The 25,071-nt window shown below is 35.5% G+C and overlaps 1 protein-coding gene across 1 annotated transcript in view; it reads right to left on the bottom strand.

Annotated features, from left to right (window-relative positions):
• Positions 1 to 2,760: 2,760 nt before the first annotated feature.
• LOC107655386 (complement C3-like) overlaps positions 2,761 to 25,071 on the bottom strand; it is a 29,611-nt gene continuing 7,300 nt past the window's right edge. Inside the window, exons 3-41 of the mRNA XM_016442853.1 lie at positions 24,745 to 24,937; positions 24,480 to 24,642; positions 24,319 to 24,389; positions 24,148 to 24,239; positions 23,010 to 23,092; positions 22,842 to 22,929; positions 22,147 to 22,249; positions 21,940 to 22,054; positions 21,677 to 21,792; positions 20,150 to 20,293; positions 19,856 to 20,068; positions 19,575 to 19,775; positions 17,466 to 17,624; positions 17,263 to 17,392; positions 15,766 to 15,828; positions 15,088 to 15,628; positions 14,916 to 15,001; positions 13,748 to 13,887; positions 13,452 to 13,661; positions 13,233 to 13,299; positions 10,605 to 10,691; positions 10,228 to 10,431; positions 10,064 to 10,139; positions 9,816 to 9,975; positions 9,615 to 9,725; positions 8,738 to 8,882; positions 8,496 to 8,659; positions 8,260 to 8,415; positions 6,842 to 6,901; positions 6,650 to 6,740; positions 6,375 to 6,426; positions 6,197 to 6,284; positions 5,053 to 5,142; positions 4,846 to 4,951; positions 3,595 to 3,684; positions 3,427 to 3,510; positions 3,265 to 3,345; positions 3,043 to 3,190; positions 2,761 to 2,966 (exon numbers count right to left, since the gene is read on the bottom strand). Of these exons, the coding sequence (XP_016298339.1) occupies positions 2,822 to 2,966; positions 3,043 to 3,190; positions 3,265 to 3,345; positions 3,427 to 3,510; positions 3,595 to 3,684; positions 4,846 to 4,951; positions 5,053 to 5,142; positions 6,197 to 6,284; positions 6,375 to 6,426; positions 6,650 to 6,740; positions 6,842 to 6,901; positions 8,260 to 8,415; positions 8,496 to 8,659; positions 8,738 to 8,882; positions 9,615 to 9,725; positions 9,816 to 9,975; positions 10,064 to 10,139; positions 10,228 to 10,431; positions 10,605 to 10,691; positions 13,233 to 13,299; positions 13,452 to 13,661; positions 13,748 to 13,887; positions 14,916 to 15,001; positions 15,088 to 15,628; positions 15,766 to 15,828; positions 17,263 to 17,392; positions 17,466 to 17,624; positions 19,575 to 19,775; positions 19,856 to 20,068; positions 20,150 to 20,293; positions 21,677 to 21,792; positions 21,940 to 22,054; positions 22,147 to 22,249; positions 22,842 to 22,929; positions 23,010 to 23,092; positions 24,148 to 24,239; positions 24,319 to 24,389; positions 24,480 to 24,642; positions 24,745 to 24,937 (5,116 nt within the window). The 3' untranslated portion in view covers positions 2,761 to 2,821. The remainder of the gene's footprint in view (positions 2,967 to 3,042; positions 3,191 to 3,264; positions 3,346 to 3,426; positions 3,511 to 3,594; positions 3,685 to 4,845; positions 4,952 to 5,052; positions 5,143 to 6,196; positions 6,285 to 6,374; positions 6,427 to 6,649; positions 6,741 to 6,841; positions 6,902 to 8,259; positions 8,416 to 8,495; positions 8,660 to 8,737; positions 8,883 to 9,614; positions 9,726 to 9,815; positions 9,976 to 10,063; positions 10,140 to 10,227; positions 10,432 to 10,604; positions 10,692 to 13,232; positions 13,300 to 13,451; positions 13,662 to 13,747; positions 13,888 to 14,915; positions 15,002 to 15,087; positions 15,629 to 15,765; positions 15,829 to 17,262; positions 17,393 to 17,465; positions 17,625 to 19,574; positions 19,776 to 19,855; positions 20,069 to 20,149; positions 20,294 to 21,676; positions 21,793 to 21,939; positions 22,055 to 22,146; positions 22,250 to 22,841; positions 22,930 to 23,009; positions 23,093 to 24,147; positions 24,240 to 24,318; positions 24,390 to 24,479; positions 24,643 to 24,744; positions 24,938 to 25,071) is intronic.

Genomic DNA, 25,071 nt, shown 5'->3' with positions numbered 1-25,071 from the left:
TCAACGTAAAAAAAAGCATTTTTTTGTTTAAGCAATTTTGATTACATTTTGAGATATTTTGGCATATTTTTAGGACAGAAGTATAAAATCACACACACACACACACACGTACACACACAATACATAAATTAATAAATTAAATAAATGTACCCTTTATGCCATTTTGTTTAAATATCGAGATGTAGACCTATACAAATATCATAAAATTAGCGATTTAGAATATATGAAGCATAAAATATACAGTATCAAAAAAATTCTAAAAATATGCAGTAAAATATAAAGAATGAAGGCTTACTCAAATATTGTCAGATGGCTTCAAAACAATTTTTAGAATATATAAAGAATAAAATATATTTTAATATATAAAAGACAATTTATATATATATATATATGAAAAATAAATCTACCCTGTGTCATTTTGATTAAATACCGAGATATAGGCCTACTCAGATATTGCAAAAAATACATGAAATATATAAATATAGTTACGTAATTTAAACAAATATATAAAGTTTAAAATATAAATATAATAAATATAAATAAATAAAATACAAAAATGATTGTGAATAAAGTAAAAATATATATAGTAAAACAAAATATAAACTATATATATATATTTTTGGTGATATATATATATATATATATATATATATAGTAAAAGAGATTTTGGTGTATAAGAAGCTGTGATCATAAGCATGTACCTCTAAGATCTGTAAGAGAATCCACAAAAGCTGAAGTGCAGTAATGACGATATGAGTGTGTTTATGTTGAGATTGAGCACTGCAGGTCTGTGCTTGTGAGTTATAGATGGAATGACTTACAGTAACAGCCTGTTACAATAGTATGAAAATAAAATAAAAATGTCTCTCTATCACTCTGAAGAAGAATTAAGCTATTCTAATAGTATTTGTTGAGCATTTTAACCACATATGTGGTTGAAAGACGTTAAATCAGGCTTGATTTTTAATACCAGACAAAAGCCAGTCATATATGTGCTGGCCTGGGAAACACACTCTCCCCAACATCACTAATATGTTCAGTCATGCATAACTCTGGTCTATCTTAGATAAACTGGCTTTGGTTATCTTTGAACTGCACACCTGTTGGTACTTTAAAAAGCTGGCAGGTGAGTTGAGATGAAGGGGCGTATGAGACGAGGGAGGGACGGAGTGAGAGGAGGAAGGAGAGTGTGTGTGTAATGTTGGAAGTAATTGCCTCTTTGGCCTCGTGCCTGGTTTGTAATGGCTGGTGCTTTTTAATGGCACTATAACAGTTTGAGCCAATGAATGAGGACATACTGTTACTGTAAATATCATAAAACAGAGCAGACGATCTCAACAGGAGGCCTCTCTGGCAGTGCCCTTCAGTATGAGCTGGCAGGGAGGGCATTGTTTCTTGCTTCCTCTGTGTTATGACTAGATGTTAAGCTCTCAGGGTCTTTCACACACTTGTACAGACACAATCTATGATTGGTTGTGTGTGTGAATATACAAGGAACCTGTGAGCACTTCTTAGAAAATGTGATTTAAAATGAATTTCACCTTAAAACTATTTTTATGATTGTATATATTTGAAATGTGATGTCTGACTCGTTTAACAATATACTGGAAAGGAACATCTCACAGCTTTACTTGTTAAATTGCGCCCTCTGGTGGCATTTAAGGCATTCGTTCTCATTTTATTAATTCCTTCCCTCATTTAAATTTTTTTTTAAATCGGGGACGCATTGTACCTATTCATTTCCCAATTTTAATATAAAATCTTAAATATCGGCCACATTGTATTAATTTGTTCCCTCGTTTAGTTATGTTAAATTGTAGCCACGTTGTACCAATTTGTTCCCTTGTTTTTAATTATTTCAATCATAGCCAAATTGTACTAATTAATTCCATTGTTTTAATAAACTGTGGTCACACTGTAATAATTTGTTCCCTTATTTTAATTTCGTTAAATCGGCCACGTTGTACGAATTTGTTTTGTTGTTTTAGTTTTGTTAAATTGTGGTCATGCTGTACTAATTCATTCCCTCACTTTAATTTATTTCAATTGTGGCCATATTGTATTAATTTGTTTCATTGTTTCATTTCATTAAATTGTGGTCATGCTGTACCAAAATGTTTCTTTGTTTCAATTTTGTTAAATCATGGCTATTTTGTACCAATTTCTAAAGATTTTTTTCCCCTTGTTAAATCGTGCCCACATTGTACTAACTTTTCCCCTCATTTTAATTTCTTTAAAATGTGGCCACATTTGTTTTGTTGATTTCGTTAAATCATTGCCAAATTGTACCATTTTTTGTTATTTTAATTTTGTTAAAATGTGGTCATGCTGTACTAATTTGTTATTTCCATTAAATTGTGCCTATGTTAATTTAATATGTTTAGTTGTTTTTTTTCCCATTAATTCATGGTCATGTTGTACTATTAATGAATTAATTCCCTCGTTTTATTTTTGGGAACAAATTCTTAATTCGTGGCCATAAGAAATATTTTTGTCCAGGTCTGGATTTTAAATTACATATTACTTCCCATTATATTAATAAATTAATAATCATTTTTAGCTAATTCAATTAAAAAATATACAATAATTCATTAGAAAAATACATTTAAAAAATATACAACGTAACAGCACAGTTTTGTAACATTTTTATCTTTGATATACAGTATAATAGGACCTCAGGGTATTAGTTTGTTTTTACAAACATTCTGTTTCACTTGAAGCAGTAAATAACTGGCTATTAGCATATCTTTGGTAGTTGTGTTTTTTTTTAATGCATGTGAAAATGCCGTAGACTCAAAATCCAGTTTTGCCAACATCTGTCTCAAGTCTGACAGCCGCTTTCTGTCAGTGCCTTTTCGAAGCTCTTCAGCGCGCCGCATTTCTCCTCCAGTGTGGATCCAGACCCGCATTCAGTCTCGGACGGCCAGCGCTCGACCCACGTGTCCTTACCCAGCGTATACACATACCTGAGAGAGAAAACACCACCGAATTATGAAAGACGAACCATAATATGTACATTTCCAGTGCTATTACGCTACTCACTTGTTGGACGTGCTCCCTGCATGCCAAACATCAGTGATGGGCCCAATGATCAGATAGTCCTGACCCTCTCTCAAACCAAGTCCTGGCCTACAGCTCGCATGAGAGAGGAACGTCCTCCTTTCCTGCTCATTCAGGCCTTCCTCGGTCCCTACACAAGCACAGATGGAGATACATGAGCCAGACGACTGGTTATGTGAGAAAGTCAGACTCTAGTAGACGTACCCTCTTTGATAACCTGCACAATCGCCATCTCATACTGGTCGTAGTGACTCTGGCTGACGCTGATCAGTTTGACCCTGAAGGCTGAAGAAAAGACACATTTATCGATGAGATCATGATGGCTTTCCCAAAAAAACACATTCATTTAATAAAAGAAACATTCACCATGATGTAATCCATTGCACACTGCGGCCTTTCGCTGGTCTTTACCAACAGACGAGGAGTCTTCCTTCAGTACACAACAGTCACCTATGAAGAAAGGTTTATAAATGTTTTATAAGTGGTTATGTAAGAAAATTATTGAAAACACAAAGTTAGTCTAGCTAAACTGACCCTGTGAGCAGCGGCACACACTGTCTTTGCAGATCTGATCAAGCTGCTGTTTGTCTTCAGGAGGAGAGTAGAACCTGCTACAGCGTTTATCTGAAACAACAGAGACCGTGATTAGCACTTCAGACTAACTAACTGGCATTTGACGTTGTACATAAAACAAAGACAACTAGAGTTCATTTTATAAGAAAGTAGTATTTCATTCTTTCTTGCTTGAGTCCCTTGCAAGGAGATCATCATATTTAGGGGTCCATGGCACCAAAAAGTTTGAAAACACTTTAAAATGTCTTGACCTCACAGAATCAATCAGGTTATGTTAAAGGCAGGGTAGGGGATTTGGTTCAATGTTTTTGTTATGCAGGTCGAAACTATCTTCACATCCTGATAACAATCACTGAGTTAAGTGGTCTAAATGTATTTATTTGTATTTATATCGTCTGTGGAAGGCGTAGGACCATAAAATGTTCGTCCAATCATATCCCTTGGTCCGAGGGCTACGATAGGCTGTCCCAACAGATGTATTTGCATACCTCCGCACACCCTGTTCACGTAGGCATGATACGTCATCAGTGCATTCCATTACACTACTGCAGACCGAGCGAGAACGGAACGCGTTATTATTGTAATATTATGCACTTTGTACTGTAATGTTTTCTTACCGGTGAACGAGCATGAGGTAATTTGACAGCAGTGCATTCAACCCTCCACCAACGCCGTCTCTCATCGTGTCGCTGGTTAGCCTCTGGTCTGCTTGTGCGCATTCATGTGTTTTGGAGGAGGCGTGGCTTTGGAGAGTGATTTGCACGGAGAGTGAGATCTTATGCTTTCAAAGTTAGCTTGTTATTGCTAGCCTCTCTGAAATCACCTAGCCTACCTTTAATATTTACGTTTTGCGCATAAAATACAGCACTCCAACTTAATAGAGATTTTAAAAGAGAACATTCAAAAACGCTGTTATTTTTCCCATTCCACTACCCTCCGTCCCGCGTTTTTAAATTAAAAAAACGTGTTCTGTATGAATGGCCCTAAGTATGGTAAATCACATTAATGATTTTTAATGCTAATGTCGCTGTTCTGAATGTTTGCTAGTGCATTTCTATGCAAGTAATAGCATGTTCAGTTGCTCAGAATTTGAGATATTCATGCCTATAACAGAAACAGTGTGAGGTGAGATGAATGCCAAAGTTTTATGCTTAAGGGTTTAGGTTAGCAGTGCACTTTAGCAAACATAGCTAATTAAATGCGTGTACGAACCTTTGTTGTAGTACTGGTACACTGTGACAGTAGAAGGCTGAAGGAGTCCCACTTTAAATTTCTGATGCAGTCTGAATGAGATCACGTCTGTCTGAGTGCTGGACACCTGTCCGGGACATTCAGACAAAGACAAATATTCAATGATGCCTTCATTGACATCATGCTAAACAAGTATGAACTAAGCATTAAGGGTGGTTGTTAGGTTACCTTAAACAGGTGAATTATGAGGGATCCTCTGTCGCTCAGGTTGTCCACCACTTGGAAGTTGTTGATGTAGCGATCCACTGAATTCGTGAGCTGGAAAATCACACTAGACATTATCACTTCTATAACCTAACAAGTTGCCTTGCTGCATACTATTTACGTAGGTAGCTGCTTACTTAGTTAGCATCCTAACTGTCAAGGTGACAGATTTGAAGCACTCTTTATAGTCAGCAATTCTGTTCATCACACAAACATACTCGGGTCACAGTTGATTTCAATAGAGTTTGACGTTAAAGGGTTAGTTCACCCAAAAATGAAAATTCTGTCATTAATTTCTCACCCTCGTGTTGTTCGAAATCCGTAAGACCTTCGTTCATCTTCGGAACACAATAATGTTCCATAGTGACATTACACGTAATGACGTCATCACGCCGGATCTGGGTCAGCGCCGGCGCCGCCACACGCTCGCGCCATGATACTGTCATGAATGCGCGTCCAAAGTGACGCAGTAGAGACGAAAATGTGGAATAAAGTCGTTATTTTTTTCTTTGCGCAAAAAAGTATTCTCGTGGCTTCGTAACTTTACAGTTGAACCACTGATGTCACATGGACTACTTTGTCGATTATCTTGGTACTTTTCTGGACCTTGAACGTGGTAGTTACCTTGCTGTCTATGGGCGGGTCAGAGAGCCCTCAGATTTAATAAAAAAATATCTTAAATTGTGTTCCGAAGATGAACGAAGGTCTTACGGGTTTGGAACAACACGAGGGTGAGTAATTAATGACAGAATTTTCATTTTTGGGTGAACTAACCCTTTAACATGTTGCTAAGCTAAATGTGCAATACTCAATGTAAAAATACAAAGCACAAAATATGTTGGGTAAAAAAGTCCACTGGTAATGAAACATGAAGCATTTATTATAATGTTTATGATCAACATTATAATCGACTTTTTTCTACATTTTTGGATGTAGCTTGTCGCAATGCATTATGGGAATTCTCCATGATAGCCTAAATTAAACCCAAAGTTCTGGAGCACACATGTATGCCTTAAAATTATGTCTAGGTAGGCTACAACACAATTAGCTACAGAATTAGCTGCTATCGCTAATGTAATGCTACATTATGTCATGAGTCTGGTCTTACCAACTCTAAATCTGAGTTTTCAGGCTCAAAGCCGGTGGGCAGGCCGATGTCCAGAATCACCATCCTTACTTGGCGTCCCTCCAGAGCCCTTTGGGGGTGCAAAGCAGTGAATTCTGGGTACAGAACTAGTTTATTTAGCTATCTAAAAAAAGATGTCTACCTATATTTAAACACTCACCTCACATTGATATTGAGTCTGTATGACTTTTCTACATCCGGTGGGTTTTTTTCTAAAATGGATCAAAGAGTGATCTTTTATTATCAGATGACTTGTTCTTATTCTAAGAACTGTACATTGAACAGTATTTTACTGTAAAATTAAATATAAATGTCTCAGTAGATCTGTTACAGTTTTTTACTGTATAGAGTAAGGGTTATACCGTGGCATTTTTCTTTTACCAATAAAATGAAGAATTTTACACACAGTATCATAAAACTGAGTCGAGAACGCACCATTAGTCTCAGCGATGGAGACGTCCAGCTGAAAGCCGTTACATGTGCTGTTCTCATACACATCAGGAAGCTGGTGGTACACTGTCACTACCTAGGATTCATAAAACACGACAGAGAAAGGTTTGTAACTAAAATACGTCTTGATTTTATAGTCTAATTCAATACTTTGATGTAAATGTGGGCATGTAGCACCTCCAAAACTCCCTTGCCCTTCCCAGAAGCCTCCACAGTGAATTTCTGGTCAAGAGGCACCTGGAAGAGATAATGAAAGTGAGTTTCTTCCAAACGTCCTGTCTTTAATCTATAGCGTTATTATACTGCCAAATGTCAAAAGTGCATTTTTTTAATGCAAGAACACATCAATGTAATACATCAGCATGAATCTCTCAGCTCACATGCATGCTTTCCTTCCTCTTTTTTTTTTTTTACTAGTAAAAGGCACTTGCTAACAAGTGGCTAAATGGGACTACAGAGTTTATCTGGACATTAAACATCATCATGACGAACAGGTAAACTCAGTTAATCTGCTTCACAGCCTCAGTGTGTTTATAATCACACTCTTGCAAACTATTCTAACTCAAACTTTCAGGAAAATGTTTTTAAATAAAGACTGAAATCGTTGTTGAAGCTTAATGGTGATGTTTAAGTCATGTGACCGTGGAGTCGCTTTTTACTTCTGGCGACTTGTATTTAGGCTTCACAAGCTTTGTTCTTTGGTAAAGATTATCATGACGTGACAAAACGTGTAAGAATCATAAAAATTAGTTGGTCACAGAGCCTATTTTCTGCAATAATCCAAAAGTCAAAGGGAACCAGAGAGATATAACTTCTGGTCTACAAAAGGCTCATTCACACCACACAGACAAACGACAACAAACACCAACAGACAAGTCTGTCTGAGTTTGTTGGACCAATTGTATTACCCTCAGGCTGAAGGAAATGTAAATTATGTCTGTACAGTAGAGGGCGCAGCTCAAATAAACCTTTCAGCTGTGCTGCCATTCTGTATTGCAGAATAAGAAGAAAACACTCTTTAGCAATAAAAAAAAAAATCTAGAGTCATTATTGCTTATTAGTATGGTTGAATTGGATCATCAAAGGTCAGCAGTAAAGATACTGGTTAATAAAATGGGATTTAATACATAAAGGATATTTGTGTTATTTAACGTAATTATTGCAGGTTTGCGTCATATTCTGAGTTATGAAAAACAGATTCAGCATTTCACTGTTTTTATTCATTTTGAGGAATACTGAATCTGTTTTTGTGCAAGAGACATGAGTAAATGCATGTTGACATTTAGTCTAGAACTACAGTAACATCATGTTTACACAGCACACACAACGCCTCTGCACTTACTCCTGATTTCTCTCAGCATGAGGACAGGAGAGCTGTCAGTCAATACATGGGAAAGCAAAGTAACTGACATTACTTTGTTGAAAAAGTAACTCAGATATTTTCTTGTAAATTAAAAAGTAATGCATTACTTCACTAATTACTTGAAAAAGTAATCTGATTACGTAACTCACATTATTTGTAATGCGTTACCCCAACACTGATAATAACTCCATATTTGTCTACAAAAGAGAGTTTGAAAGTTGGAAGTTCGCACCCGTGAAGATCGGGCCACATATGCCATTTTTGGTTTGAAGGTCCAGCGTACGTCACTGCGACCAGGAACACTGAGCTGCACCAACAGATTGAGGTCATCAGGAGGAGGCCTCTTCACCAGGTACTCAGACAGGGCCTGTAGCACCACCATAGTGGACTGATGGGAGAGAAACATTCATTAATGTACCTCAAATACAGATATGAGACAATTAGTGAAGGTTTTCTTGTGGTTTTTACCTGAGTAGAGCCATATCCTCCCCCAATGCCACGCTTCTCATTCAGCCATCGAAAAGAGGCGGCTGCCTCTTCCATGTGACCAGCTTTGATCAGCGATAACAATGCGTAGCCAGTAGCTTCCAGTGTGAAGAAATAATTACTAGAGTCAGGCCAGTGGGTACGATCTGTTGACAGAAAATACAGATTAGAAAGACAAGACCACACGAAGCAAGATATTTAGTTTGTTTTCAAAGGCTAAGTACCAGGCGAGGCTAAATTTAGTAACATGCTCTTCATGCAGCCGTGGTTGGATACAGCTAAAGCGTAGCATGCTATAGCCGCTGTGTATGGCCTCGTCAGTCGGGGGAAATGCTCTCTTAGATACACCGCTGCTTTTCTGGACTTGTCCTGCAACAATCAAATGGAGAAAATAAAATTAGCACCATTGAACATGTAAAAACGTATTTAAATATGTTATTAAATTAGTTTTTCTGTGGGCCTGGAAGTACGACATGAATCAGCTTTGTACCTTTGTCTATTTACTTAATATTATAAAAATTGAGGAAAAAACTGGGAAATATACTTCAGGAACTCAAAATACTGAAAAACTGGACAGTCTCTGCTCCTTCAGGATTGTGAGGAGTGTACATTGAATGGGACCCCTTTTTTGGGGTAAAATTTGCAAGCAGCTAGGAAATATTTTCTTGAAAATGTCTAAATGTTCTTATCTTCCTAACTTCACTTTGTACAATGTTATTTCATTTTAACTTAATTTTCTGTTTATATAATAAAATTTAATATTATGTTTATTTCACGTATTGGAAATAAGCACAATTATTTAATTTAGCTAATTGTCCTAATTACTTTAATTTTATTTCATTTAGCTATGTTCTAATTATTTAATTTTAACTTTTATTCAAACTACTTAATTTATATTTGTCCTAATTATTTAATTTATCAGTTGTCCTAATTATTTAATTTAGCTATGTCCTAACAATCTAATTTAGCTATTGTCCTAATTATCTAATTTAGCTATTGTAATAATTATTTCGTTTTTTAATTGTCCTAATTATTTAATCTAGCTATTGTCCTATTTGTTGTGTAACTCACGTTTTTAGCAGTTTTATAGACTGAAGTTACCTGTATGTTGAGGTCTGGCTCTTGGCAGGTAACAGCATTTTGTGCCTCTGCCAAAGCAATGAGCACAAATGCGGTCAGAGAAACTCTGGATTCAGAGCCCTGCAGGCCTCCCTGTATCACAACACAGCATGTTAGTACTGTACTCTTTCATTGACTTATGAAACTACTCCAATTAATGCAATCACAGTTATGAATTCTCACCGTCATACTGGTGTCGTAGACAGGATTGTCCTCCTGAAAGGATCCATCAGGACGCTGTTTATTCTTGAGCAGGTACACCAGAGGACCACACAGATGCTTCTCATCGACGCTAATAAATGATTTTGCCATGGAGAAAACCTTCACCACGTATGCAGTGATCCTGAGATGGACAGAACATAAAGACACATGAACTCTACAGGGAAATGTTCGACGTGAAGCAGTAATTAGTAACGTGCCGGCATTATTACCAGGTGCTGGTGCCTTCTTTAGAATAGGGAGGATATGAGTCATCCTTTTTCCGGTAATTAAGTTGATTTTCATACCCTGAGCATGAAAAAAGTTAAAAAGATAATTTATTGTATCAATATCTAAAGGAATGGGGAGGCTCATCCCTGTTTAAGTCTCATTGCACCTTTTTGGATGTATTTGATGGCCTCTTCTCTGCGGTCTATTCCCACAGCGTCCCAGTTTCCACTGCGGTCCAGGTAATGGGCGGCAATGAGGGGCAGCGTGATTCTGGCCAGGTTCTGCTCCACACACCCGCCGGGCATCCGGATCAACGCTGCCAGAGAGTCCTCCTTAATAGAGTTATCAATGCTGTCTGCCAGCAAATCACCTGAAGAAATTATATTTAAAAAAAAAACTACAGATCAGTACTTGATGTGAACAAACAAAACTGGGAAATTCTTGACAGCTGACATAACACGACAATCAAACATCCATAATGCAGTTGACAGTTAATACTCAATGACTATACTATTATGATTATGGCTTAATAAAATGTCAAACCTCTGACATTAACAAATGTCTCCGGCAGAGATTTTGGCACAACGGCGTCCAACTGCATCTTCTCCACTTCTATCTGCTGTCTACCAGCTGAGATGAAGGAAATGTTTCACTTAACAACAACAAATATATAAACAATATATAAACAAATATATATATATAACAAAATAAATACAGAAATTGCCCCGTGTAGGCCTGTTTTAAGAGGTCTCTAAGGACTTATTAGAGACATCTGATCTGCTTATTGTTGCCGATTATCATATATATTTGTATTGTGTTTTGCATGTTTTATTATATGATTCTTTGTACTGTTGCACTTTTGAGTAAAAGCACTTTATAAATAAAATGCATAATTATTATATAAATGAAAGCATATAATTAATGAATTATTACACATACAAACACACAAACAGTACATATACTGTATATATACAGTATATATATATATATATAAACAATAGACATGAAGATATATAGTATATCTTTTGTTTATATTTTTATCTATCTATCTATCTCTCTCTCTCTCTCTCTCTCTCTCTCTCTCTCTCTCTCTCTCTCTCTCTCTCTCTCTCTCTCTCTCTCTCTCTCTCTCTCTCTCTCTCTCTCTCTCTCTCTCTCTCTCTCTCTCTCTCTCTCTCTCTCTCTCTCTCTCTATATATATATATATATATATATATATATATATATATTTATAAAATATCTATTGGCTGAGAGCCTTTTCCAGGAGTGCGATATTCTAGTGATATCGGAACTGTTTCATCATCACCGTTTCTATCACTACGCTTGCAATATTTCTCACAACGAGTGTCACGGCGGATGCCCAAATCCACTATCATTGTATAAATAAGAGTTTTTGTGTTACGGAATGTAGTTTTAAGAGTTTTTAGGCAAGAATGTAGTTGTTTAGACTTCAAATATAATGTTTGTTAATAAACAGAATATCTATTTGAAAATTTGCTTTGACATTTTTGGAGAAGTGAGCTCCAGAACATCAGTGGCCATTCAGCGCTCATGAACCCGCTGAAAGCAGCCTCGCCTCAGCCAGATCTTCTGGAATTTGCTGCTGGCTCTGATGTTTCTATAGAGGTTAAACATGAGATATAATTCGTTTTGGGTCAATCTAACTGGCTCACTCCGCTTGCAGTATTTCTCACAGCGAGTGTCATGGCGGACGGCCAAATCCACTGTAACTTTATTTATAATACTGTTTTTGTGTCACAGAATGTAGTTTTTTTATTTAGAGTTTTTTTAGGCGAGAATGTACTTGCTTAGACTTAAAATATGCGGTTTGTTAATAAAGATAACGTCTATTTGAAAATTTGATTCAACGTTTTTGGAGATGTGAGCTGCAGGGCGTCAGCGGCCGTTCAGCGCTCATGAACCTGCCGAGAGCAGCCTCACCTCGGCCAGATCTTCTGGAATTCGCCGCTGGCTCTGATGTCTCTATAGTGGCTAAAAATTATAATTCGTTTTGAGTAAATCTAATGGGCAGTCTTTGGTCTCATTAATCTATTATTTGTTCCAGAGCAAATAGTTTTGGCTGAGGGCAAAATCTCATCACGTATTTTATGTAACTTTAATGCAGTATATTAGAGCGCTGCCTTTGTACTTTTGACTGAATTGCCTAGAAACTTTTAAATTGGCTGTTGTTGTTGTTTATTAAATATTATTATTCAATAAATAATATTTTATATACATTTTTATATACATTTAGTATTGAGAAAGTGTTCGTGATGGTGATTTTACATTAGATGGCGATGAGACAGAGTCAGCAGTAAAGACTTTTATATTGAAAGAGACTGAAACAGGGTTGTTTCAGGAAGTTATTTTTACTTTTAACAACACCTTGTTAGACAACCAACAAATGCACTGAGCAGCGCTGTCATCAGATTTGAATCCGTGGCGGAAGGAAGTAGTTCTGCACTAAAGAGGGTTTTTAAAGACACGTTGTTGTCTCTTTTTTATTTACACACTTCTGCCATAGAACTGTTGTATAAACACAATATCACACTCGTAGCCGTGCGATATGGCTGTATATCAGCACGGCTGTGATTACCTGTGGCCTCGTGCCTACAGCCGAATCAGAGCCATGCTGATATACAGCCATATCACATGGCTATGAGTGTAATATTTCTAATATATATATATATATATAGAGAGAGAGAGAGAGAGAGAGAGAGAGAGAGAGAGATTATACATAATACAAATTATAATACATAATTTTTTTTTTTTTTTACAATGTCAATTTTTTATTAATATTATTTTATTACATATAGTTATATATATTTTTCATGCATAAAGTCCCATATATACTGTGTAGCACACTGTGGTAAAAAGTTTAAAGTGTGATATTATTATATATATGCACACTGTATATATTTATACAAACACAAACACATATGTTTATATATTACGCTTTCATGCTTAAAGACCCATTTATAGTGTCATATAATTATTATCTTATTAAATACTGATATCTTAAATCTTATTAAATTTATATAAAACTTTTAAAAATGTAAAACCAGTATAAAGTGTGATATTACGATAGCAACTTTTAAAAAAATTATTTCATTGATTTTTTTTGTCATTACATTGATCACAATTAAACTCATTATTTCCAGCCAGTCTTACCGCTGTCTCCTTTCTCAGAGGGGTTCAGCACAAAGCTCCTCACTTTAATAGTCTGAATGCCTTCGACCTAAAATACAAGATATAACATCATATACCACAGTTATTGTGCACCAATGCTTCAAAAAACACACAACATGTACCAAGCAATATACTAATATAATATATTTTCAATATTATGTGTGAGACCCAAGACAGAGCAGGTTTTTGGAGCTCACTTACTACCACACGCAGATTCTTCCTCACTGCATCCTGCCCCATGAAGGAGGCCGCGACCGCAGTGACCTGTAAGGGGAGCTCTCCTGTTTTAAGAGGGATCATGGTGTATGAAATGAGCTTGGAGGAGCCGGCCGGTACCGAAACCTGCTGTCTGTGCTGTCCACTAAATGCCACGCTACACATGTCCTCTGTCTTTTCCAGAATCACCATGACCTGCAAACAGACACAGTGTTCAGGTCGGGACACAAATAAACTGAAGAGGGCAAGTGGTTATTGTTTTGTGATGGTGTGAAACTGACCTCCAGTTTTGAGTTCCTGTAGTTGTGCACCACAGCTTTGATTTCCACATGTTCATTTCTGGACACTGAGTGAGGCAGCCGCAGGTCTATGAAGAACGGCTTTGACGCCCGGACGTTATATGGCTCAGCTACACAGAAACCTGTAAGACGGTCACAAACCAGGAATAATCTCATTCTCAGACAATCATTTTGACAATTCCTTTTTTATACGTTTCTTTTTTTTAAAGCTACTAAAATTATACAGCCAAATGCATAACTTTTTATTTATTTTTCTTGTCAATGTTGTTGTTAATATTTTAAAACACTTATTAAACACTAGTAACTATTAATACAATTTTTATTTATATGCAGAAATGCTTGACATGCAGCATTTTTTATATTAATAAACTATGAATAAAATATTTGTAATTCATATGCAGACACATTCAAAATGTTGCATTAAAAGCTAAATAACTATTAATAAAACTATTTGCAATTCATATGCAGATAGACTTGACATGTCGCACTAAAAGCTAAATAATTATTATTAAAATATTCATAAGTTATATGCAGAAATGCTTGACGTATTAAAAGCAAATTAATTAATAATAATAAAATGTAACAATAAATATGTAATAATAACATTTGTAATTCATATGTACTACTTCACATTTAGCATTAAAAGTTCAATAACTATTACCAAAATATTCATAATTCATATGCAGAAATGCTTGACAGCAAGCTAAAGCTAAATAATTATTAATAAAATATGCATAATTCATTAAATGGTGCATTAATATCTAAATAAATGTTAATATATTTATAGGTCATATGCAAAAATGCTAAACATGTACTATTAAAAGTTAAATAATTATTTAAATACTCTTAATTCATTTGCAATTCATATCTTTTGATTGTAATTATTTAGTTACCATTGTGACCGAAATAAAATCATTTAACATTGATTCTGCATATCAGTTATTTGACACTTAAAACACATAAAAACTATCTGTATCGGTTGTAAGTAAACAATATTGGCTGTATTCTATTCTAGCTTATAGAACTTGTATAAAAGCAATTGTGATTTGTTGTTTGGCTGCTCTAGAAAAAGAGTGCAAGAAATTTAGATTCTGCTATCTGTGGTTTTGAAGAAGCTCTGCCACACAGACAAATGGACAGAGCTGTTTACCTGTCTGAGGTGAAGCACTAACGGCTAGAAACCCCCACTGAGTGATGCTGTCAGGAAGAACGGTGTTCACTGGAAGTACAGCCAATCTGGAATAAAAGCATGGAGAGACACTTCCATCTATGAACATGATAAAAGTGGGATGTCTATACAGAGTCAAAGGCCAAACTCCTACCCATCAGACTTGGGAATGCTGGGTAATCTAATGTCAGTCCACAGCCACGACTCGAAGAACTTGCTGCGCACGTAAATGTCTTCTAAGTCAGCTAAATCATCTTCATCGAACTCTTCCACCTCCTCCTCTTCTTCTTCTTCTCTGATGTTTTTATCATAACTGTCCTCTCGCACTTCAAGGATGGCGGAAGATCCCATCATTTTAATGCTGGGAGGAGATCCCATACGCCCAGGAAGACTGAAAAGCCCTGTCCTGGCAGGAGCTTGAAAAAAAACAAGTTCCTCAATATAATCCATGTGAAACATGTAGGCACTGGTGGTGGGTGGTGGGGTGGTGGTTGGTGGAAGGGTCGTTGTCGGAGGCCTGGTAACGACACCAAGCTCCTCCCCTCTGTACTCTGCACAACAGCGAAGGAAAGCCAACACGCAGCTCCAGTCCTCGGTGATGTAGAGGGAGCGACGGTAGCAGGAATACGGCATGGGAATCTCCCTCATGCCGTCCACGCAACATCTCTGCAGGAACTGATCCGAATATACCTTCTCTGAGAGAAAAGAACATGTTTAGGATGACTTAGCACATTAGCTTACATTTAGCTAGCACTTTTGCTAACACTTTCATATCTCCACTTCTCTAACAAACTGTAACATACCAAACTTTTGGTAATAATGACAGACTCACCCAGTTGCTCTCTGAGCTGCAGTTTGGCAGCAGAACGTCGTCTTCTAGATCTGCTGGAGCAATCTATTCCAAATAAACCAAAGAAAATACACTCTTGAAATTAAAGGTTCTATTGGCATTGATGGTTTCCATGAAGAACCTTTAACATCCATAGAATCTTTCCATTGCACAAAAGGTTCTTTAGATTTTAAAAGAATCTTCCAATAAGAAAAATTTGATCTTTTAGGAACTTGTTATTGAAAGGTTATTTGGGGAACCAAAACATTTTCTTCTGTGGCATTACAGTAAAAATCCCTTTTGGAACCTTTATGTTTAAAAGTGTATAAACCAACATTTGCATTCATAAACCATTTGACTTCCATTTTGTGTTGTATTTGTGACATAAATGTAAGATGAGTCTTGATTTTGTCCATTGGGAGTTCATTGGATTGGTAATGAGGCATTTCGAACTAGACTGACTGCAAGTTTATAGTCACAATCACAATGGAGAGGATGAACATTTCGTCCCATTGATCAACTAGTTTGAAACCAATATGGTGACTGGAATGTGGACGCTGAAGGTCAAGTTCACCCTCTAGAGCAATGATCACAATGATATTCGGTATCACTGCCGTAACAATACACTAACCTTAACAGACAATAAATTATTTTGTTAACTATTGGCAAATTTGTGGCTGTATAGCAACTGTAGCCTAAAGCTATATGGCTAATAGTTAACATTAACCAATCTATTAACTAACAGTGCAACCAGCGTACTGCCAAAGAAATATATTCCTTCTGGATTTTTGATGATACATTTGTGTTGCTGCTATCCTCATTAGATTTGAAGCTTTTGATTTGTTTTATATAAACTACTTTTTCAATAGTTTGGGGTCAGTATGATTTTATTTTAAAGAAATTAACACTCATATTCACCAAAGTTATAATTAATTGATAATTAAATTCATCAAAAGTGACAGTAAAGATGTTTATAAAGTTACAAAAGATTTCATCTTCAAATAAATCAAACGAAGAAAAAAGTATCATGGTTTCCACAAAAATGTTAAGCAAATGTTAAGAAAATTATTGAGCAGTAAATCAGCATATTAGAATGATTTCTGAAGGATCATGTGACACTGAAGACTGGAGTGATGATCAAATAAATGCAGAAATCAAAAACATTTTACGAATTTTATTGACCCCAAACTTTTGAGTGGTAGTGTAATGTATGGAAGCTTGTTTCTGCCACGGGATAAATAAATAAAAAAGGTAACTGCCATTCTTTCCCCTCATACTTGAGACTTTTTTTCTCGCATTTCTGAATTATTAAACACAGCATTGTGATATATAATTGCAGCATTCGGAGAAGAAAAGTCTGAATTGTGAGATATAAACTTGTAATTGTGAAGTCAGAATTCTGAGGAAAAAAAGTCAGAATTGTGAGACAAGCTTCCATAGTAATTCAATTTATTTTAGAAGAAATATATTAAATGTTAATTTTGTGTATGTGTGAAGGACCTTTTATGTAGTCCGTGTATCCTCCTGTGCTGGAATAAAACATCAGTCCTGCGTCACTGAAAACAGCCATATTATTCCTGCCTCCTCCTGCGGTGCAGCCCATATCACCCTGACCCACCACCTCCCACACCTGAACGAAAGAGACATGAGTATCCACCAGGCTCTGGAGAAGGTTCTGGAGTGAAAACTATATCATCACTTACCTTCTTCTGCGTCAGACGGTTTTTACTCAACAGAAAGATGGCATTATCCACAGCAACCAGGCTGACCTTTGCCCCCGGGTCTCCTTTCACTTCAAATGTAATGCTGCTGCCTGGTGAGTATGAACTGAGTTTTTCTCCCTCCACTGGACCTACACTAAGCTAATACAATCACAAACACAGTAAAATAAAATTGTGCATACTTATGAAAATATAAATTAATATAAATGCAAGCAATAATTATGGCATTAAACTGATATGGCCTTTTTTTGGTGATTTTTGAAAAAGTGGTTTAAAAGCCAGAAGCAGAATTACTTACACAATTGAACAACATGTTTCACTGAGACACATCTATTATATGTTTTGAAACTAATATAATAAATATTTGGTTCATAAATCATAATTTAATATTGCTACTATGACATTTTTCTTTTAAATATTTATAGTCTTTTTTTGTATTATTATTTATTTAACAATTTATATACATCACCATTCAAACGTTTGGGGTCACAAGAAGCCTCTTAGGCTCACTAAGGCTGCATTTATTTGATGAAAAATTTGATGGAAAATATAGTATAATACAGTAATATTGTGGAATATTATTAAACTGCTTTCAAACTGCTGTTATGTTTTGTAATATATTTTAAAATGTAATTTATTCCTGTGATGGCAAAGCTGAACTTTCAGATTCAGATTCAAAATTGATAACAGGTGTGCTGCTTAACATTTTTGAGGAAACTGTTATACTTTTTTCAGGATTTTTGATAAATAGAAAGTTCACTATATAGCATGTATACATTTTTATCAACTTAATGCAACCTTGCTGAATAAAATTATTATTATTATTATTATTATTATTAAATCTGAATGGTAATGTATTGAACGTTGAATGGTAATGTTTTGAAATTTGTGTGACGCTAATCTGCAGTGATTGGTCCGATTGGTCTAATTTTCATTTCATCGTGCCTGTAATGCCTGATAAAGCAGCGTTTGTGAGTGCAGTGCTGTTTTGTGTACAGTGTTACCGGGGAAACCGCTATTTTTACCGCTCCAAAAGCCTCACCATAGTGGCAAAGAATGAATTTGCATCTTCATTCAGACCAAAGCGAAAAGACCAACAAGTGGGCAGGCAATATGCTAATGTTTCATGTTGACGTCAATATGAAATGGCTTGGGATTTGTTTTAAAAACGACTCGTTTCAATGATTCGAAGAGTCGACTCTTTCTTTTGAGAGACAATAACGTTATACACGGCGCACTTTCAGATTTAAAACTTTGCAGGATGTTTTCATTCACTTAGAGCTGTGTCATACGTTACATGTTTATAAGCCCTGTCTGTTCCTGAGTTCCCTGTCTGCTATTATTTGTATTTGGACATTTTGGTTATGCTGTGTGTTTGTATTTCTCCAGTGGATTTGTAATTAAATACCCTTTTCTCCTACTCCTTCGTGAGCACTTGATTTAGACAGCAGCAACACGTTACACGACCGCTGTCAAGCCATATTTTTTAGTGAACGACTTCAATTTCAGTCACACAAAAATATTTTATACATAGAGCAAAAGTCATGTGGAGCACTTTTATATATTTTTGTTATTTGAAAAGCTGTGTCATACGTACACTGCATGAAAGGTAATTTTCAAAAATCCATAATTGGGGCACTTTAAGTAGCAGGGTTATCTGAGCCCGTTTTATTATTACGCTGAGAGAAAAAACACCAGTAACAAGGGATGTGTTAATGATGTGAGTGAGAACATGTATAACTGAAGGAGAAATGGCTTGAAGGAGATGAGATGGAATCATTTTTCTTTAAAAAAAGACATTTTACTTTTTAGTATTTTATTTCTATTTAATTCTCTTTTTTAAGATTTTATCTGAATTTTTATCAAAAACATATAAATGAACTGGGAAAAAAAAGAATGTTTTTCAAAATTCAAAATGACCATTTATATTGTATTAGGCCAAGATTAGACTCTCGTGGTAGGAGAATAATAATAATAAAAACCTAATGAAAATAACATTTTTCAGTGATTGACCCCAAAATGTACCATAAAGTGCTAGAATGTGCATCTTTATTATGTTAATAATTGGTCATGGATGTCACATGAACTCACCGAACCTACACACCGGTCCTCCACATCCACAAACACAGAGTCGGCCACCACTTCCGCCCTGTGTTGCCATGGCAAAATGTAGTAGGCCACAAAGCGAAATGCAGGTAGCATTTCTGAGGTAACCAGCAGAGGAATGTTTATGACATCCAGGTCTTTGACATTCATCCTAACAGCGTGGACTATGTTTCCCTTATTTAAGACCTATAGGAACCATCATAAGTGTTATTAATTCTGAGATTCCAGTAATTGTCATCCCAAAATGTCCCCAGTCACAAACTTACGGCATACGTCAGCTGCTCCACAAGTTTTTTTCGTTCTGGTGTGTTAGATTTGATGTGAGCTTGGACGTTGAGTGTGTCGCCCACCACCACTCGACTGCTGCCCACTGAGATGTGCAGGTAGTTCCTGTAGTCATTAAAAGAGGCATATGGCTCCACACGCATCTCTTGAATGGCCTGCTGTTCTGGTTTCAGTGAAGGATCTGCTGTCTCAACCTATACATCAATGCATACATTCAGCTGACAGTTATAAACAATTTTGTATTGTTTCTATATGTGTTTCTGGGAGTGACTTACTTTCAGTATCTGTGAGCTGAACATTTCAGGCATGTTGATGGAGACTTTGATGGTGCCGCTGTTTGTGGTCATTGGGCTTTCAAAAAAGCTGATTTTAACAGGAATATTACGGGCAGGAGATCCATCGTGGTCACTCACAGTAACCTAAAAAACAAAACATATGTGCTAATAGAATAATGCTAACATCAGGAGCTAATATCAACAATGCAATCATGACATCGGATTATATATATATATATATATATATATATATATATATATAAAATAAGTTAGTAATGTTTGACATTCCAGCTCTTGAGCTTTAAAAAGCATCTGAATATGAGGATGACACTGTTATCATTAAACCGATGAGTGTTTCTAACAATCTGAGTCAAATCTAAAGACCAGAATATCACTGAGACTTGAGACTGAACTCTTTTCACTTCAGACCAGTAGGAAACCATCTAAAAAGCACCCAGAACTCCCTAGTGCACGGTAGGGCTGGGTATCGTGTTCGATACTTTTTAGGCACCGACTGAATTGCCTCGATACTATCGAGTATCGAAACATGTCTTGTTGTTCGGTACCAAATTTCGATACCTAAGGGGTTAATCTCGTCAACGTCAGTGAGCCTATAATAAAATATAGATATTAGGTTAAAAAAAAAACTAAATTACAAATAGGCACTAAGTGAAATAAAAGAAGTTTAGGTTGAAATACAAAAGTTACTAAAGCTGAAACTGAAATAAAAATAAATGAAAGATTAATAGAAACATTTAAAAAGAAAAACTAATAAAAATTACTAATGCAGAATTACTAAAACTCAATTTAAAATGAATAAACACTGAAAAACTGTAAGGACTAACTTTATTTATTTATATATATATATATATATATATATATATATATACACACACACACACACACACACACACACACACACATACATATCTATGTTTTTTTTTAATCCACAGCTGCAAAAAAAGCCATATTGTTTAGTGAATGACTTCAATTAATGTCACACAAAACCATTGTATGGCTTCAAAAGCTATCGAATATAGAGCAAAAGTCATTTGGAACTTTTATACATTTTTGTTAAATGAAATAATGATTAAATAGATTATAAATACTACAATAAAAAACCAAGAACTTCAACGAAATTAGAAATGAACTGAAAAAATTAGTAGTACTGAACTGAAATAAAATAAGTTGTAGTACAATTAATACAACTTTAAATGGAATAAAATAAATTAAAGCTAATTAAAAATATATTTATAAAAAAACTAAATAATTACTAAATTACTAAAAAAAATTAAAATATGAATAAATGCTATTACACTATATAAATGATACTAAAAGAAAACTGTCATTTTTAGAGCTTGACAGCCTGTGGCCACCATTCACTTTCATTTTATGGAAAAGAGCAGCTAGGAAATGTTGCTGCATTTCTCCCTTTCTGTTCTGCAAATAAAGTCATAAAGGTTTGAAATGACATGAAGGGTAAACTATCTTTTCAAGCAGTAACTGTCGCAACAGAAATTAAATTACCGTCATGCCTAATGGCAGGCCAGGTTTGAAATACTTTGGTGTGTCCCTGATGGAGAGCATGTAGGGTGACATTACTATTTTAATACCAGATTTCTCTGCTTCCACAAGGTCGCTACCTGAGGAGAAGAAAGGAGACAGGGTTTTTTTCAAAACAAGAACTCACAAAAATAATTCTAAAGAGTTTGTACTGGTTGCCAAGCGGTTGCTTTGCAGTTGCTATTGGATTGTGAGTGGTCTTTAGTTGTTTTTAATGATTTTCCTACCTGAGCTGGTCATTACTGATGCTTTGACGTACACAGAAGACCCCAGTAGGCTGTTTGTGTCTGGATAGGCCCTCTTTATCTCCTCCATAGTCAAACTAACATTTCCTCCATTCAGCTGCAAAATAAGACATGGAGAAACAAGAGTCTTGTACTGTAAACTGATTTAAGGTTCTTAAACTAAAGTTTTCTTCTTGTTTAACCACTTACATCCTTTAGTTGCTTCATAGATGTGAGTCTCTTCTTTTCACCGTCAATTTCAATACCAAACAGCACATAAGCAACACCTTTCACTGGTTCACCATAAAGATACCTGGAAGAAATGCATAGGGCAACCTCAAAATATTTGACAATTTACATAACACAAGTGTAAGAAGTCAATGCACTCACATTCAAAAATACAGGAAAAACAAATATTATTACAATTTAAAATAACTGTTTCATATTTTAATATATTTTAAAATGTAATTTATTCCTGTAATGTAAAGTAGAATTTTCAGCATCACTACTCCAGTCTTCAGTGTCACAGGATCCTTCAGAAATCATTCTAATATGCTGATTTGATGCTCAAGAAACATTTATTATTATTATTATTATTATATTTTGAAAGCAGTTATTGCTGCTTAATACTTTCATGAAAACCTTAATGTTTCAGGATTCATTGATAGAAAGTTCAAAAGAACAGCATTTATTTGAAATAGAAATCTTGTAACATTATAGATGTCTTTACTCTCACTTTTGATTAATTTAATTCATGCTTGCTGAATAAAAGTATTAATTTCCTTTTAAAAAGACAAAAAAAGTAAAATAAATAATAATACTTTTTTTTAAATCCATACAAATTTTATGTGTTACTTAAATGTCCAAATAATTTGAGATCATTCAGAACAGTTTGATTCACACACCTGGCTGTTATTTCTACCTCCAGCTTTTCTGCATCTAGTCTGAGGTGGGATGTCTTTGGAGACAAAGTGACATTAAATGCCGGGAGCACTTGGGAGAAAGGAGAAATGCTGTTAACCCACTGACGGAGAAACATTGAGCAGAATCTGAAGGTAATATGAAGGGCTTACCGTATTTCTTGACTTCAAACTCTCGGCTGAAAATGTTCTCTTTTCCCTGATCAAACTTTGCAACCACTTTCCACTTGCCCTCTCTAGCAAATCAAAAGGATACTTAGTCAGCAGCCATATATCTAAAGTATCAGGTAAATCAATATCAATTTTTGTCAATTCATTATTATTAAGTTGGCTTGAGAAAGCCAACCTACTGAAATGCTATTTAAGCTTCTTCTTCTTCTGAAACAAAATTTGGACTGTATCTCCTCCTAGAGTTTTCAAGCTACAACCACCAAAATCGGGTCAGACCTTCAGACTGTTCTGATATGGGTTGCTGTGTCTTTTCTAACTGATCCTACATATGGTTTTCGTTAAACAGATGATCAAAAAGGGTGTCAAATCTGTTGTACAATTAGACTTATAATGTGTAAGCTGTCTATTACTAACAAAGCTTAATGACTATCATATGACAACATGCTAAATCATGTTAGTGACATGAAGAAACATATTAGCAATGTGCTAATAATGCCAACAACATGCTAACAACATACTAATCATGTTAGAAACATAGCAACATGCTAATCATGCTAAAACATGCTAGCAACATGCTAATCATGCTAACAACGTGGTAATCATGTTAGAAACATGTTAGCAACATGCTAATCATGCTATCAACATGGTAACAACATGTTAATCATGCTAGAAACATGTTAACATGCTAAAACATGCTAATCATGTTAAGACATGTTAGCAACATGCTACTCATGCTAACAACATGTTAACAACATGGTAATCATGCTAGTGACATGTTTATCATGCTAGAAACATGATAACCACATGCTAATCACGCTAAAAACATGTTAACGTCATGCTAGAAATAGGCTGTCAACATGTTAATCATGCTAGAAACATGTTAGCACAATGGTAATCATGCTAAAACATGTTAATCATGCTAAAAACATGTTAGGAAACATGTTAAAATCATGTTAGCAACTTGCTATCAACATCTACCTTATCTATCCATCTAAACTTTCTAACTTTTACAACTGCTTCAAACTTTCAGGCTAGGCTTTCTCAAGCCAACTTCAAAGTTTGTTGCACAAACTTGACTTGTCTGGTTTTATAATATAAAATTTCTGTTCTGTGTGCATACTTGACTACAGATGATAGGGGGTAGGTGTTAGAGAGTATCCCATCGATTGCTTTGGCTCTGGACATACCATATACTGCAATACCATCTGGATTCTGAAACATGTGCCAACTGTAAAGTAAAGCATTATTCCAGAAAAATAAAGTATTTCCTTGCAAATACTGTGACAGTCACCTGAATCTCCAGAGAAATTGTCCTCTCAGCAGCATGGAATTCAGCATCAGACACAAAAGCTCTGCAACGGACTGAAAAATACAGTGATCAAGAAAAAAAGAACAACGTTCATTATAAATGAGCAGTAAGTATGGTAAGTGCTCAAGCTTGTGAAAACTGACCTGTGCCTCCAGGGTTGTAAACTGGTTTATCAGTCTGAATGAAGATGTATCCAGAGCGGAATGACACCGTTAATACTCTTTCTGTGCGATGGAATCTGCTAAACTGAGCAACTAGCTTCACATATTTCTTCTTTCCATCTGATTGTAGCAAATTTGGATCAATCTAAATAAGACATTTCATTTCATTTATGTTCAGCATGAAACATTTAAACAAATGTAACTCTTTACTCTGAACTGGAACAGACACATTCATAGATAACTTCACCTCGATGGTTTTGAGGGCGCTGTAGTTGTTGTCTGAATTGAGGATAACAGAGCCCGTCATTAACGCAGATTGGGAGGCTGGGTAATCATAGACCGTGATGGACACTTCTAATGCCTGGAACAGTTTGTGACCTTCCAGCAGGATGTTCTGTTTTGTTCCCGGTCTTATCTTTGCTGGAGCTAAAACAGAAAACCTAAACCAGAACATGCATATTCAATAACACACGTTTTCAGTATCCACATTAAAAATTATTTTAAATTATTCTGTTTTTGTGGTGAGCAAAGTCAAAAATGTTAAGGTGGTCTAACCTAGAAAGATATATATATA

This window comes from Sinocyclocheilus anshuiensis, unplaced genomic scaffold (assembly GCF_001515605.1).
Source record: "Sinocyclocheilus anshuiensis isolate Anshui unplaced genomic scaffold, SAMN03320099.WGS_v1.1 scaffold880, whole genome shotgun sequence".
Lineage (NCBI taxonomy): Eukaryota > Metazoa > Chordata > Actinopteri > Cypriniformes > Cyprinidae > Sinocyclocheilus > Sinocyclocheilus anshuiensis.
Note: the sequence above shows the minus strand (reverse complement) of the source record. Positions and strands in the feature narration are given on the sequence as shown.